We start from the raw sequence: 15,913 nt of genomic DNA, 5'->3' as shown, positions 1-15,913 counted from the left end.
AATATCTGGTTGTCTTTGTGTGTGACAATCAAAAACCTGTGTAATGTGTGGGTATAGCTCAGTGGTAGAGCATTTGACTGCAGATCAAGAGGTCCCCAGTTCAAATCTGTGTGCTCCCTCTTACCCCAAACATTTTCCTTGTTAATTCTTAATTTTCAACTGTTTGTAAAAATTCATTCTGACAAGGCAAAAACTTTATTTCTACAGACCTTGGACTATAGAGACAGAGTAAACAGAGACTAAACTTCTTTTAATCTAAATTTTAAACACCTGCTTCTTCATCTACCATTATTTCAAATCTGTTCTAATTTAATCTATCACTATTAAACATTGTCCAAATTGTAGCTGACCATGAGCAGAGCTAAAAGGATTAGAGCCAGTTCAAGATATAAACCTAAAGATTTCACCACAACTGGTGCTCCATTTAGAAGAAACCAACAGTTTTCCACAAGGTTTGTGTAAAATCCAACATTTTCAGTTGATATTTTGAAAAAGTCAAACTCTGAATTGTCTGACTTGGCATATATGACTTCATTCCAGCAATGCATTCAATGGAAGAAATTAAATACTGAGGGTAGTGCTTGTTATTGTTTTGGAAAACCCATTTTTTTTTAAATCGTGTGATTTTTCTTTCTGTTTACTGCCGTTTTGCGCTTCTAAAAACAAACTCAGCTGTGGTCTCGTCTGACCAGAACACTGTTTTCCCATGATTGCCGTGTCGCCTGTATAGCTTGGTGTGATTATGATAATTAAGTATTATTTTGTGTTGTTGTCTCGCTTTATATCCCAACAAAACACCAAAATTAAACATTCAAAGAGCATGCGTACTTTTGCAAGTTATTGCAAACAGGTTGGAACCTATTTCTAAAGAAGCTAAATAGAAAAGAATCAAACTAAATGTTCTCGCATGTTTGTAGCTGATTATTTTGTATAAGAGTGATCAATTCCAATTGTGAATTTCTCAGTTTCTTTGATCGTTCAATTTTCATCAAAAGTGCAAAAATAAAAGAGAACAGTTTTAACAGCAAAAAAATGATGCAGGTGGGAGAACGGTGGAACAATTACATAGTTAGTGGCTTTATTTCTAATTTATTCAAATATCAGTAAGTTAGACTCACCACAGCCTGTTTGTATGAATTTGACAGAATGCTGTGGACTCTAACTTGGCCATGTCGGACGTCTGTCATGTCAAACCACAGGTCCTGGGTTCGCCGGTCCTCAGGTCCAAACCTGCGCCACATGTAATACTTGCCAGAATCCTCCTTATAGACAGAAACGATGCGGATCACAGGTCGCAAAAGGCCTCAGAAAGATGTTTAAATGTCATCATGTTTCATGCCGATCCAAGCTTGTGTAGAAGAGTAAATATTTCTTTCCAAAAGAGGGCACTGTTTAACCTCAGCTAAAACAAATACATCAGGTTACAAACCTAAGTACTATTACGTGCCTTAAATATTTATTGCAAGAAGAAACAGTGTGGGGAAGCTCTCACCACTACATGTGTCATGTTGTTTGGCAACGTGTTGATTGTTAGTTCTCCACCCAGAACTGCACGGCTTGTTCTCCCCAAAGAAGATGTCTGAACTCTGTAGCCGGCAGCAGCCGACTCTTCACGCTGCTGCGGGATCTCGCTGTACGAAGCATCTATTAGGAAAAGATAAGAAGCATTTTTACCCACTGGGTCTATCTAATGGGTTTTAAAATGAAAGCAGTGTTTCATCAAAAGGAAAAATGAAAATCATATGTCAGTTTTATTGCAACTCTAAAATGTGATGTTTACAGCTGTGGTTTTGTGTTCAGACAGTCAGTCTTGAGAGAAATTAAACCTTTTCCTTTGAATTTGTCTGCCTTGCCTTTGTTAGCAAACACCATTGTTGAATGACTGCAGTAACAATACAAAACAATAGAATGTTTTTCTTCTGCTTTGAATGAGTTGTCAAACCCTGCAATCAAATCAGACCATATCTGGTAAGCAAACTGGGGTAGGTAGGCTTTGGTTTAAACTTTTGGGTGTTGTAATTGACAACTTGCCCCCATGTCAAACCACATCTTCTTGGCTTATGTTAAACGTTTATTTTTGCAGTGTGCTGTTCTTTTCATGGCGTGTGGAAAATTCATGTTCTGCTGGTATATTTATCCTCATAATTTGATTTATACATGTAGACATTTCTGTCCTTACTCAACCTCAGCTTTATGTAGCTGTATAAAAACGCCTCCTCAGAGGTGCAAATTGGCACTTTTGACAATAATTATATAAATTAACCTCCGGAAGGCTTTTTAGGAGGCTTTTTATTGTAGGGAAAAAATAATTAGAGGAAATTGAAAAAATTATAAAAGGAATTGCTTCTGGGTGTTTATTTGTTCAGACTAAAAATAAAAAGTAATCTTGTCTTTAGTTGCTGCTGAAATATTCAATTCCAACCTTAAATGTGCAAAGAAACGCAAGAGATTCCAGAAGGACATTATTTAATGAGAACAAAGTTTTAGAAGTAAAAGCTTTGCATAGTCCCTTTCTTTGCAACAACGCTTTGTTGAGAAGTTCATTGAGGTTTGCAAGCATTCGTTTTATTAACAGCTCCCTTAATGTCCTACAACATCCTGTGGATAACTGCCGTCTGTGTGTGGGGTTGCTGTCCTATTGATGTCCTTATGTGGGCTAACCTTCAGTTGTTAAATAGATTGTCTTACACTTGACTCTAGTTAAAATATTTTGCTATAAAGAGGAGTTTATGCATGAACAATGACAATGTCAACAAGATGCAAGGTTGTGTGGCTGCAAAAAGAGTCCAAATCATCACTTGTCCACTTTTGCTGATATGTTGTGTTTTATTTTCTCTTAAATATCTGATTTGGTCTCAACTGTCATAAGGAGTTGGCTCCAGAAGTTCGTAATTTAATTGATGTGCATAAAGGAAAGAGTTTTTCCTCACAACCTTTTGAAATAATAAACACTTGTCCAGCCTTTTTCTCAGTAAATCTGTCATAACATGTAGTTTTAAACAAACTAACTGCAGTGTTAGAATTTGAGACAGAGATCTGGGGAATTTTGCCATTTGTCAGTATTACAATATGTAGAAAAGAGATACAAAAATTGCAAATGGTGGATATATGAGTGTCACAATTGTGAAGGCTAGTCAGTGATAAAAAAAATGAGCAGTCTCATTAATACTCATTTATGAGAACAGATAAATTGAGGTTGTTATAAATTCAACTGAAGCTGTTACACTATTTTGGATACTGTTGCTCTGTTTCTTTGGTCTTTTAACCCCATTACAAAAATGGGGCTAAAAGACCAAATATAGTATATATGTATATGAACCATATACATATATACTATATGTATGTAGTATATACTATATATGTATTCATAGTTTATTTAGCTATATATATATTTGTCAAGACAAGCTGGTTTGAGAATAAATGATTGACAATAATTGGTCAAAGATCATTATTGGTCTTTTAGCAACATTATTTTACTTTATGTATATTGGTCTAACTATATATTTAGTTAGAAAAGAAGGTTTGGGAAGAACTATAGTTATTTCTTTGACAATAATGCGGTTAAAATACTAAAAACAGAGCATGGGTATTTGTTGAATTTATTTTTCTCTATTCACTTTACCGGACACCGTAGTGACGTCACAAAGCAGCCTATATAAACCCATGGAGCGCTTACTTTCCGCGGGGTGTCTGATCTAACCCTAAATGAGGGTCTCCTCCTGTACTAAGCGTTTGCTGTTTTCTTGTTCCTGGCTTTCAGCAGATTACAGGAGGACGTTGGCAGGAGCGTTAACAAGGGAAAAAAGCCAGGAAATCACCCCGACGTGCTCGGCTTCCTCCCTGAAACCCCGGCGATGTTTGCCGTGGTCAGCCCGGCTGCCACGAAGAGTTAGCCTCTGCTGCTCCGTGGGTTTTTGCCAGTGGGGGAGTCTCTGTGTCTGAGCAGATTAAAACTGAGTGAGGTGACCCTGTCGGACCTGCTGTGGTTCGGTGAGGAAACCTGTGCTCAAACATTCTTTAACCAGAGTCCGCCATTATTTTTGCTGTTTTTTTTAAAAAATTTTAACCGTTACATTTAGCTAGCTCACAACGCTAGCTAAACGTTGCATGAAGCACGAAGGTGGGAGAATTGCCTCAAATATTTGGGTGCTGAAGTGATTTTAAACTAACTGCTTAAAAAAAGATGCCGAAGGAAAAACAAACACATTTACTTCAGACGTAGCCACGATGGCTTAGTAAAAATCGGGAATGGAATCCAGATATAAACGGAGAAAAATCGAACTGATTTCACTTGGCTTGGAAAGCATTCTTTGGCACAACAGAGTTCATTCTGATTGTGTCCCAGCTTCCGTAAAATTCTTGTCCAAGTAATTCATAACTTTTAATTTACCATGTCTCAAAAATACCACCACGACTAGACAAAAAGGCATTAAAAACAAAAGTGGCAAGTTTAATGTGGATAGTATTGCCAAAGTGTTAACTTACCCATTCAAATAATTGATTTCAGSTGTATTAATCACTTCTGCAAACATTTTTGAAAGAACTGGTTTCACGGTCAGTTGGTGTAGCAACTGGGAATAACATAAAATGAGTTTCTCGCAACCTTCAGATTCATCACTGATCCAGGAATTAAATGAAATTAAATGACTAAATTACCAACTCGGCATGTTATGCAACTCTACAGAGGCATGGTAATGAGAAATGTATTTTGATTCAGGTGGGTTAGAAAACATGACTTTTACTCTAGTACTCCATTGTGTGCGGACACAACTCCCACTCCCTCTTTAGATCAAATTATTGAGATAAGTGCCTGAGAAATTCACTCTTATTTCAGTTTAGCTACAATCTACTTTTATCTGGAAGTAATTTAAACATGGATCGGTAGCTTTTTGGCTGCTAAATGACATTTTTCCAGAAGGGGGCATGTCCAGACATGTTCCTCTCTTTTTGACCCCATCGCTATGCATGCAAACACCTATCACCCTCACTCAGAGGTACTTCTTAATCAGATTAAGACCATATTTATTGACTTAGCTCTCAGACTATGTTCTCCACCCTGTGTTGTGTGTCAGATCCTTTGTGGCTGCCAATTATATCACAGTAAATCTAGACGTGCGATTGTTGAACAGCGGATCCACCCTGATGTGGCGTCTGTTTGGTAAAAGGAACAACACGTCTCATAATGGGGGGCAAATAAATTCCTATTGCTCATCTGTTTCAGTTATAATGCAGCTTTTGTCAAATTTAGAGGCATGGATTTTGGAAACTTTGGAAAACTTTCTTTTTGTGCTAGGTTTCCCAGAGGAATTGTTTATGGCACACACCTTTCCTCTTGCTGCAGATTGGCTTTAACACAGAATTTGAACTTCAATATGTAAGATATTAACAACAAATTGAAACTTATTGCTAATGTCTAATGCAAAATAAAATATTTAAAGTTTTTTTGTGAATTAGGTGCTTGTTTTTTAGTTTTGAAAAGCTCACTTTAATGTCAACATCTCATCGACACTTAGAAAATCACAGCCATTGGGATAAAGCAACAAAATACCAATGTGGTGAGTCAGTGGCAAGATTCAATCTGAACATCTGTTCTTCTTTTAGGGGAAAGTACAAGAATTGGGTCTAATTTAGAGAACACAATTTTTTTGTTTTTTAATGGAATGAGATGAAATGAAAGATTTTAATGAACACCTTTTCAATAAAGGTGATGACTAACTCATCAATGATTGTAGACATGTTCCTGGTATTTATGACAGAAACATTATATGTATATTATATTATATATCATAAATCTTGGGCCTTTTTTGATTTAATTGAACCGTTCTTGAAGGGTGGATGCACTATAAAGCTATGGTGAAATAATTTTCCAACAATCGGTTTGCATGACGCTGAACTGATAAAAAATGGTTGGCTCAGTTCTGGCGAACTTCTGGAGGTGATTGTGCAAAAAAGGATTTTTCATAAAATGAGGAACATTATGGATAAACAATGAGCATCTTCTTAATAGGATTGTTTTTATACTAACAGAGTGTCTTCAGTCAGACAGCCATCAGCACCCAACCACTCTCTGAAAAACATGACTCACAACATTTAATTTCCCTTTGGAATAATAAAGTATTTTGGAACTGATTTAGAGCGAATCTATCATAAATTCAAACTCGCACTAACAATTATTGATTTTGAAAACAATTTCCACCCTGAAACCTTTGACAAAAATTGAGATATTTACTCAACAATGCAATTTGCAGAGAGCTTGAATGTACTAAATCTTTTTAAAAATAATATCTTTTGGTAAACACATGCAGTTGTTAAAGATTATAAGTGAGGTTTGAACTACGATATTTCTTTAAAAATGTTGAGGTGTAGGATCACAAGCTTGTGGAAAAGTCCAGCGAGTTTAAAAAAGAAAGGACTCATTTAAAGCAATAAAAAACCATATGCTTTGGCCTGAAAACTGACCGGTGCCTGTTCTTTTAGGAGCTAGCAAACCTCAACGTTTAGCTGCCTGTTTCTGTGCGTGGTCAGAGAGGACACACCCTTCCTGAGCGGAGGCCGGAGGAGTTGGCATCAAGTCCCAAACATCCAGCCACAATAAACATCCACAGTTCTTTCCAACGACTTCTGCAGAATTGCATTTCCACATTTCTTAAATTGCTTTCCACCAAAATAGTTTTCGTCTAAATTATGTCACTTTTTTTCTGACATCTTTGGCAGCAGTTGGAGTGCAGCTTTACTAAACCTTTCTACTCCGATTAAATCTTGAAGGCAGTGCTGCGACTGCTGCCCTCTGTGTTAATTTTTGGACAGCCTCCAATCTGCTGACACGCCACAGCAAAAATGACCACATTTTAATGACTTTTAAGGAGACTCATTTGATAAATGACACCAAGGAATCTTGAAAAGAGCCAAATAACATTCATCACACTCTTCTTAGACAAATTGTCTCAAGGAAGAAACAAGTGATATTCTCACTTATCTGTATCTATCCAGTGCTCGGCATGGAGAAGACAGCCTATCCTGCTTTTCATTGTCCAATTAGAGAAACGGATGAGTTGATAGTGTTCAGCTCAAAACTATTTCTTAAACAAACGCTGTTTCAAATTCTCTGATATATTTCACTGTTTTCGCCCTTATCTCTTCCCGCCAAATCGCATGTATGTTTCCCACAACAGGTCACGCTGGATAAAACCAATTAAAGAAGCACAGATATTGGAATGAAAGACAATAACAATGTCATGAGTTTAGATTTCTAAAATAACTCTATTTTTGATTACAGCCTCGTTCTAAAATGTTTGGATCACTTTCAAACTTCTTGTTTAGCTAACTTACGAGCAGGACAAGAAACAAGAGGCCAAAAATCTGAGGTCATAACAGGGTGCATAATTTATTTTTTAGCTTGGCTCTCCTTGTTTTCACAGTCCGGTCAAGTTGGCGTCAACGACTCTCTTGGGACCAACGTTGTTTTTACAAAACAAAACTCTGTAGAGTTGAATGGCACAAGAGACAGGAAAGAAATATAGACAAATGTGGAGATCGGGACCACCTGCACACTCTCTATTTTCATTTTCAACAGATTTCCTGATGCAGAAGAAGTGTCATGATCTCAGGCATAATTTGTCTCATTGCCTTACAGCTGCAGCGCGTTACTTTTATAAACTATATATTTTTAGATATGTGTTGAAACTGACAGTATGTCATGACAGTATGGTTTGAGTCAGATAAACTGTGAAAAAAAAATCTGCCTCCTCTGCCTTTCTCCCAGTGCTAACTAAAAGCAACCAATCAGAGCCAGGAGGAGGGTCTTAGTGCTGTCAATCAAGCCTATGTGCATGCCACTTGTTCTCTGCTATGATACAGATCTCCCTGTCCACAGAGTCTGTCACGAATGCTAAGTCTAGTTTTCATGTAACGGTTAGTTGTTTCTTCACCATTAGCGTATTCATGAGGATGATTGACAGCACTAAGATGCTCCTCCTTGCTCTGATTGGTTGTTTCTGACAATTTCTTTACACAGCAATAGCAGCACAGGGAGGAAGTGGAGGAGCTTGATTTTTCCGCAGATTATTTCTCATATTATGCAGTTAGAACATGGTGATAGATTTAACAAATATATAAAACACATATAGTTATTTTTAATAAAAGTTTTGTACTGCAGCTTTAATAACACAGCATCTCAGCTTAATTCTGTCTACAACACTTTGCCCTCATTACAGACAGCTTTTTCTTATCTGAAATCACTAATTTAATTAAAGCACGAGAGAGAGGGGGGGGGGGATTTATCTTCCCTGTTTCCCAACTTTTACACAAAACAAAACCTTTTGATCAAGATCAAGAAAAGCACCAAATGAGCTATTTTTTCTCTTCTGCCAGACTTCAGCAGAGTGGCAAGAAGAAAAACGGGTCCAAATCTAATTTTAAACTTGCAACAGACTGCTTGCGGGTTGTTGCTTAGTCTCAGTTGCATTCTTGTGGGGAAGATTTTTTTTTTATATAGTGCCCTTTATTGTAAACTTGTTCATTCACTTTTGTGTGTAAAACAGAAAAAGTCATGGTATGCCCACTTGTTCCTTCATAAAGATTCCTACTGAAGTTCTGTGGTTTGGAGCGTGTTCAAATAGAAAACACTTTCACCAGTGATGCTGACTTACATTTAAATTGAGAACTGATGAGACAAAGCTATGGTTTAGAATATTTTGAATTTCTATAATGAAACATAAATAACATTATAAGAAGAACTGCATCTGCCTATATTGTTTTTGTTCTTATTATTTTTTCAAGTCTTTGACAAGTCTATGATCTCATGTATTTACATGCTAATCTGAACTAATTTGCGTTGTAAAAACTTTAGACATAAACTAAATGCATTAAACTGAATAGGACGTGGGTGAGTGAGTAGACGGTAAAACTATTCACAACTCACCTGTCTGCTGTTGATCCCAAACGTTGGCCGGTTCTGTTTTGGAGAGACAGAAAAACAGCATCACCCAACTGAACCACATGTTACACTCTGCAAAAACACAAAAATGCTGCCTCCACTCCTTTCTTTTCTCTACAAAAACAAATTTCAGCCTGCTTCCACCCGCCGCTGTCTCATCCGTCCCTCTGAATCTCACGCGCTTCTGACTCTACTGACTAACTACACCCCTTTCTCTCCTCCTCGGTGATGGTTTTGGGATGCAGCGGAGATGACTGTAATAAACCCATTCAACAAAAAAAAAAAAAAATGTTGATCAACGTCATGAAAGGTGTTTCTTCCCTTTTTCTTTTTCGGAATCATGGGGGTGTTTTTGCTGCGTTGGCCTTTCAGAGTAATAAAATTGCAAACGTGACAAGCAGCTGTATGATTCCTCACTCTTTCCAAACCAGCTGTGAATCCAGTAATAAATCTGAAATCTATTGAGCATGAAGGTTATGAGACCAGCCAACCATGGTTTATAATCAGTGCTAAATATGCCATTGTGTATTCCCTGTCATGTCAAAAACATTGCTCATGTTTTCTAACTCCAACTCAAGTCTCCCTGTTTCACTTTATTGTCTCATAAATGTCTGAAGTGTCTTCTGTTCTGCTGTGGAAAGTGACTAAAAGCAACCACAGCGGCTTACTCAGACAACTAACAAAGGAGTCTTTTGCATTATTTTGAGGGAATTTTGACCAGAACTTCCCTGTAGAGTTTTGTCACGTTGGAGAGGTTTTGAGCACACATGGCCTGTTTAATGAGGCCATCCATGCACAGCGTCTCAATCAGATTTAAGAAGCTTCACGGATCAGAATAAGCTATGCTTTTTACCAAACTAAAAGCATTTTTGGATACACTCCACAACACACGTGCTATTCGTGCTATTCATGCTTTCCTGCGACAATGCACCATGAGGAGCGCAACTGTACACAGGATGATATGGCTCCAGTGATGATAATATAGAAGGTAAACATGTGAATTTTCATATACAAAACAAAATAACTCCATCAAAAAATAAAAGGAGCGTCAATATTAAACTTCATAGATATGGATCATTTGTGACACATTAAAGTAGAAGTAACAGTTTAAGCCACAAGATGTCAGTGATGTTTGCAGTCTCAGTTGAAGCGCTGGTCTGCATCTGCATCAAGTATAGCAACAAAAGTCTAAAAAAAAATCTATAATGAAGAGATTATTTGGACTTGTCAGCTTCAGGCTCTTTTATTGTAATGCCAACTGATTCCCTTACTTACTGATGTGATTTTATAAGGCAACTTACACATGAATGCAGTGAGGGTTTCTCCACTTTAAATCCAATGCGAAATAAGTAGGCTTCATCTGATTTCTTACAGTTTTGACATTGCTGAAAAGCAGGTGCTTAGGTTTTACTGTGCTTTTTTAAAGCCAGCTGTCACTGTTACTTTGACTGTCATGAATTTTCTGGGTGTTGGTTTTCCTTTTGGACTTGTTTACACTGCTATCTGCTGTTAAGTGTTAGAAAATAGCTGGATGAATGGACAGATTACATATTGCGTCTTAAAAAGATTCAACAGTCAGTCTAAAATAATAAAATTGACGCTGAAATTGTATTATTTTCAAACAAATCCCCTTCAAGCTGGCTTCAATGTATGCCATTAAATCAATGTATGCCATTAAATCAAAAATCTTACACTCCGTTGTACAAAACGCAGTCTATTTTTCAGAATTTTAGATTTTGAATTAAAACTAATTCAATGCAGTCCTGGTTTCTTAACGGTGGAATGGCTAGCTTCTTAGCTAGCGTTTAAAGCTAGCCAGATAGCTAGCCGGCTAGGTACTAGCCAAACTGTTTGTTTAGCTCTCAGTTTAAAATTCCACATCAAATTAAATTAATACATATTTTCTTACCAAGTGAACATTGTTGTTGACACTACATGTATTAACAATTAAATAAGTTGTCAAAACTGTCCGTGGCTATAACTGTTAAAACCTCTAGCTAGCCACAACGGTGAACGTGCGGGGGTATAGCTCAGTGGTAGAGCATTTGACTGCAGATCAAGAGGTCTCCGGTTCAAATCCGGATGCCCCCTTCGGTAGCATTTTCTGTTGTTAAAGCACAGCGTTTTTTTTAATCGAGTTCATTGTACAATCAAGCTGTAATCAGAATAACACCTTTCAAATAGAGCTACAAGTGTCATTTACCTGTATATGAATAACAGCACAGGAATAATACCTCTCTGGAGGATAGACATTTATTATTAGAGCTATTTAAGCACACTACTTTTGTTTCATTTTCATTAGTATTTTATATATATATATATATATATATAGTTAAATGTGGATGTCCAACAGTAGTCCCCAAAACCCACACACACCATTTTGAAAGTTGCAATATTATTTATTTCAAAAACAATTTACAAAATACAGTATTTACATTTTAAATATGACATATTTTCTTTAGCAGCCAGCTCCTTTTCCCAACCAGGAAATAGTATATTCTATAATATACAGAATAAAACTAGAGAGCTTTGATACATATAAAAACACCTTCAGATAAAAACTGCTGGTATTAAGTGACATAAAATACAAAATCTACCATTATAACTCAATTTTGAGTTTTTCTCAGTCACTCTGCAACAGTCACTCTGCAATGTTGCAGAGTGACTGAGAAAGAAGAGGCCACAGGAATTTCTTATCGTGTAAACATACATTAATTTCATTAGAGGCTAACTGTTATAGCAGGCAGCTGCTAAAATGTGCATGAAAAGTTGCTTTTAACATAGGAAAAGGCAAGTGCTTTATCTAGAAAAGGATTTAAAATTCTAAAATGGAAAGAACGTAAACGACTGAAAAAATAACAGTCAAAGGTCAAAATGAGTTTACGATATTCTTCTACATTATAAATATAGACAAAAGCTGACAAATCTTATTTATCAGGTTGCTGTTCAAGTATAGATTTAAAACTTATTGGCACCAAGTTGTACACCCTACAAAATAAATTCAGGGCAATTAGTTTGCAGCTTCACAGCTAAGGCACCCTCCACAATAAGTGGCGCCGCTAATAATAAAGGAGTTTTTAAACAATGAGCCACCTCTACCATCATCTTGACTGGGCGTGATGGTAAGATGATGTTGGGTCTAGTCACAGTTTTGGCTATTTTAAGCTTTGTATTTAGGCAAGAAACTATCTTCTTGCAGTCATTTCCTTGATTATGATGGTTGACAAACATCAGTTGTTATGTTGTCTCACAACAACACTTGAGAAATCTCATGAATGCATAAAGGGATTGCATTATTATGTGTCTTTCTAAGAAGATTGAAAACAATCAAAGATACCCCAAATGCAATATAAACGTACAACGACACAGATCTTCAATAATAACAATAAAAAACCAGCCCTGAAACCTTTTAGGTGTTTGTTTGATGTGATTCTAAAGGAATCGAAGCAGCTCTTTGCAGACTCCCACATGAAAACAACGCATGAGCGGCGAGTCGGCTCTGCCTCAGACGCTATTACACCAGCCCAGACACTGTAAATCATACTGACAATGCAGCCTGTAGAACAGGAAGTTGGCTCAGTTTTTTTTTTTTCCGGAGAAGTTTGATCCACCCCAGGGAGCATCAGTTTGCCACAACGTGCGATTTCATCCAGTCCAGACTGGCAGGAAGACTGCAGGAGGAGAAAGGAAAGAGCATGTTAATAAGAGGTGGAAAACTAAATCTGGTATTACTGGCTTAAACTGAGGTGTGTACTCACCCTTCTCCAGTCAGGGCGCARCAGGCTTGGACATGCCAGGAGTGCGTTGTGATGGAGTCGAGCGTGAGGCACTGGGAGATCTCCGCTGCTGTCATCGAGCCTTTTATGTCTTGTTTATTAGCCAGAACGAGAATGGCAGCATTTTGGAGGTCCTGCACGGAAAAAACAAGAGAAGAACCAATGAGGAATGTTATCAAATTTGAACTCAAATACATCAACAGTAGCTGCATTTCAATTAATCATAAAATTGATTAAATTGAAATTGCAAAAATAAATTTGATTTTTTTTGTGATAGGATGTGGTGGTTTTTCAGCCGCATTGAAATAGATGTATTTCACAAAAATGCATTGGAAGCACTGTATTCACATCAGCAGGATGTTACTACTGGTGAAAACAACAAAGAAGATGACAGGAAGTAGCAGGGGGATAATGGTTTGTTTTGGTTTTCTTGTTTGTCTTTTGCTCTCACAGCATCGCACAGTTCATAAAACGTTGTGTGTCAAATCAAAAGCTCTTAAGTAAAATCAAAGACTGCAACTTCTCCAAAAACGCGGCTCATGTAGACGCCCCCAAGTCTACGGGGGTTTTCACTCAAACACCTGAATGACACGCAAGCGTCTCTTCTGATGGCTGAACAAAGAATATCACGTGTAACTGTTTACAACATCGCATGACCAAGCTTATTCACATGTGACTTCAATTTCATTTGTTATTTAATGGGAACACCACAATTGGAAAATTCTGTGTTTTTTTGTTGTTGTTTTTTTTTTTACATCGGCAAAATATTGACCAAGATTTGGATACATTTGCAGTGGAAACGCAGCTACAGACGCCAGCATTAAGCTGTCTCAGCGGGACATTTTAAGACGCTGACTCAAATAGCCGAAAAGGAAACTTCCTCATCACGTTGTGTCATGGGTTGTCAGAATTTGTTCTGCTTTCACAACACAGTTAGTCACTCGCTGAAGGCGGGGGTGTGTTTCAAACGTGTGGCATAAACTCGCAGAATAAACAAAAGAGTTGTACGTCAAGCCTTCAAATACAAAGAAAATTTGAGATTCATGTGAAAGAAGTTATTTTTAAACACCTGCTATTGAGGCATTGGATTGGAGTTATGTAAAGAAATAAGGCGTCATTTATTACATAGGTTTAAAGTAAAGTAATACCTCGTGCGCAAGCATACGGTGAAGCTCTTCTTTGGTCACAGTCAGCCTTTCACGATCAGTGCTGTCCACGACCAGAATGACAATCTGGAAAGGCAACCATTTATAGTACGTTACATCACAGATATAGGAGCAATAAATTGTAAAGTAGTGCATCAGTCAGCTCTAACGCTTTCTGTTTTTGTCCTGGATGAGACTCAGGAGGTTAATTTTCAACCTGTGAAACGCAGCAAAAGCTGTACCTCTGTGTTGCAGTAGTACGAGTACCAGCTGGCCCTCAGGCTCTCCTGCCCTCCGATGTCCCAAACCATAAAGTGCGTGTTGCGGACAACTATCTCCTCAACGTTGCTGCCAATGGTGGGTGACGTGTGAACGGCCTCCTTCGTCAAGCTGAAATTACAGACATTTCAAATAAGGCCCCCAAAAACAACTTCAAGAGCAGACTAGATCTGCATGAGGTTCTGAGATCACTTACAACTGGTAGAGGATTGTTGTTTTCCCAGCATTATCCAAACCCACAATGATGACTTTGTGCTCTGCAAGAGAAAAACAAATGTAGTCAAATATACTTCTGCAGTCTCAAACCGAATGCGTTGCACATTTGCCAGTTCTGGCAACAGACAGATCAAGGTGAGATAAGGCACAGATGCGTCACATGTACTGAACAGGATGGTATCAGAGCACAGCAGCAGTTTCAAATGTTTGGACTCACAAAATACATACACATACAGAAAACACATACCCAAAAACGTTTAATCACAAAGAAATAACAATGTAAAAATGGCATCTGTTATATTATAATATAGGTAGATTATATGGAAACAAAAATGGAAACAGTTTTTTACCTTTGTCTCCGAACACCGCCATCATCTTGGACAACAGGAACCCCATGATAGTATGTTTAGGAAGCGTATGAAATGAAGCGCTGAATACAAAACAAATCCTGAAGAAGAGCAACTTCAGCTTCAATCAACACCTGAGTGACTCACGAAGCTTTGTCTCGGCATCTTATACCGGTTTCTGCTTCGCTTTTTGCGATAGTGGGAGGCGCCTCTGAAAAAATCCTCGGTGTTTCACTGAAGTGGTGCGTTAAATGGCAGTGGGAAATATTGGAACACAAACAGGTGAAGGTCTGTAGATTGTTACATAAAAGCGTACATAGCTCTGCCTTAAGCTTAATATGATAAAATGTTATTTAAGTACACATTTTTGATGATATGACTGGGTAAGTAACACCTAATGCTGACTTTAATTCAGCGTTGAAAAAATATGCAAGGGGGAAACTACTTTTTCACAGCATGTTAAAGAATTTGACCTATTTTTTTTTAAAAATAAAAGGTGCTTACTGTTTGAGAATGTCTATATTTTATACGTGACAGACCTGTAAGCTTTTAATTTTATGTAATTTATTCTAGATAAAGATGTAAGAAGGAGAATTGTAGATTTAAATTAACTGAGAACTTAATTTAAATCGAGATAATCAGTTCAAAAAGTGTATGATAGTGCTTGTCATTTAAATGTCTCCTCACCTTGTCAAGAAGACCTCATATGTGAAAGATACTGAGGTTGGATTTTCAGGAAAAACGACCAAAGCATAAACATCAACCTGTTATGAAAGGTTGCTGACCAACAAAGAAATACTTCCCAAAAAAAGCAGTCATTTTAAAACTTGACTAAAGTTTGCAGTTACCAACATTGAAATGTTGGTGGTCAGATGAGACAAAAATGGAAGTTTTTGACTTTAAGTTTTCAAAGTAAGGCTTTTATGTACTAGCTGTATGGTGGTGGTAGCAAAAGGTTTGGAGCTGTTTCACTGTCAGATCTAATGGTGAAAGTTAAAGCAACAGCAATCCCTAAGTAGCTTTTCTAAATCATTTTCTTTAAAAATGTAGCTTCGAACAGATCTTAACGTTTGAATTAAATACAATTTACTAGCTTTATGAATTGTGAAATACCAGAATCAGGTTGTATTACATTGTAATTGTAACTGGATTGTTTCTTTCTTGAATTTTCTAAGCTGATATAACATTTTTAGACCAAAATAAAAGTTAAATATG

General features: G+C 37.3%; 2 protein-coding genes and 2 non-coding genes across 5 annotated transcripts in view; 2 read left to right on the top strand and 2 right to left on the bottom strand.

Moving 5' to 3' along the window:
- The window catches only part of LOC103469348 (plexin domain-containing protein 1-like), a 16,340-nt gene extending 5,412 nt beyond the window's left edge, over nt 1-10,928 (bottom strand). Inside the window, exons 1-4 of one of the 2 annotated variants that reach the window (XM_008416966.2) lie at nt 10,845-10,928; nt 8,921-8,953; nt 1,493-1,644; nt 1,119-1,262 (exon numbers count right to left, since the gene is read on the bottom strand). In XM_008416966.2, coding sequence (XP_008415188.1) covers nt 1,119-1,262; nt 1,493-1,507 — 159 coding nt within the window. In that variant the 5' untranslated portion in view covers nt 1,508-1,644; nt 8,921-8,953; nt 10,845-10,928. Of the gene's footprint in view, nt 1-1,118; nt 1,263-1,492; nt 1,645-8,920; nt 9,153-10,844 lie in introns of those variants that run through there. The other variant, XM_008416965.2, reaches the window with a different exon arrangement.
- trnac-gca (transfer RNA cysteine (anticodon GCA)) lies at nt 48-119 on the top strand. Its single transcript has one exon. It is a non-coding gene; the product is annotated as a tRNA-Cys (tRNA).
- Nucleotides 10,929-10,954: 26 nt separating the features above from the next.
- Nucleotides 10,955-11,026, top strand: trnac-gca (transfer RNA cysteine (anticodon GCA)). The gene has a single exon. It is a non-coding gene; the product is annotated as a tRNA-Cys (tRNA).
- Nucleotides 11,027-12,369: 1,343 nt separating this feature from the next.
- On the bottom strand, nt 12,370-14,933 carry arl5c (ADP-ribosylation factor-like 5C). Its single transcript, XM_008416967.2, has 6 exons — nt 14,702-14,933; nt 14,332-14,392; nt 14,099-14,246; nt 13,860-13,943; nt 12,694-12,845; nt 12,370-12,606 (listed from the first exon to the last, which is right to left on the bottom strand). The coding sequence occupies exons 1-6, from the start codon at nt 14,745-14,747 to the stop codon at nt 12,558-12,560; spliced, it is 540 nt and encodes a 179-aa protein (XP_008415189.1). The 5' UTR covers nt 14,748-14,933; the 3' UTR covers nt 12,370-12,557.
- Nucleotides 14,934-15,913: the final 980 nt, after the last annotated feature.

The sequence above is a fragment of the Poecilia reticulata genome, linkage group LG8 (assembly GCF_000633615.1).
Source record: "Poecilia reticulata strain Guanapo linkage group LG8, Guppy_female_1.0+MT, whole genome shotgun sequence".
In the NCBI taxonomy this organism is placed as follows: domain Eukaryota; kingdom Metazoa; phylum Chordata; class Actinopteri; order Cyprinodontiformes; family Poeciliidae; genus Poecilia; species Poecilia reticulata.
This window is presented reverse-complemented; position numbering and strand designations above follow the sequence as displayed.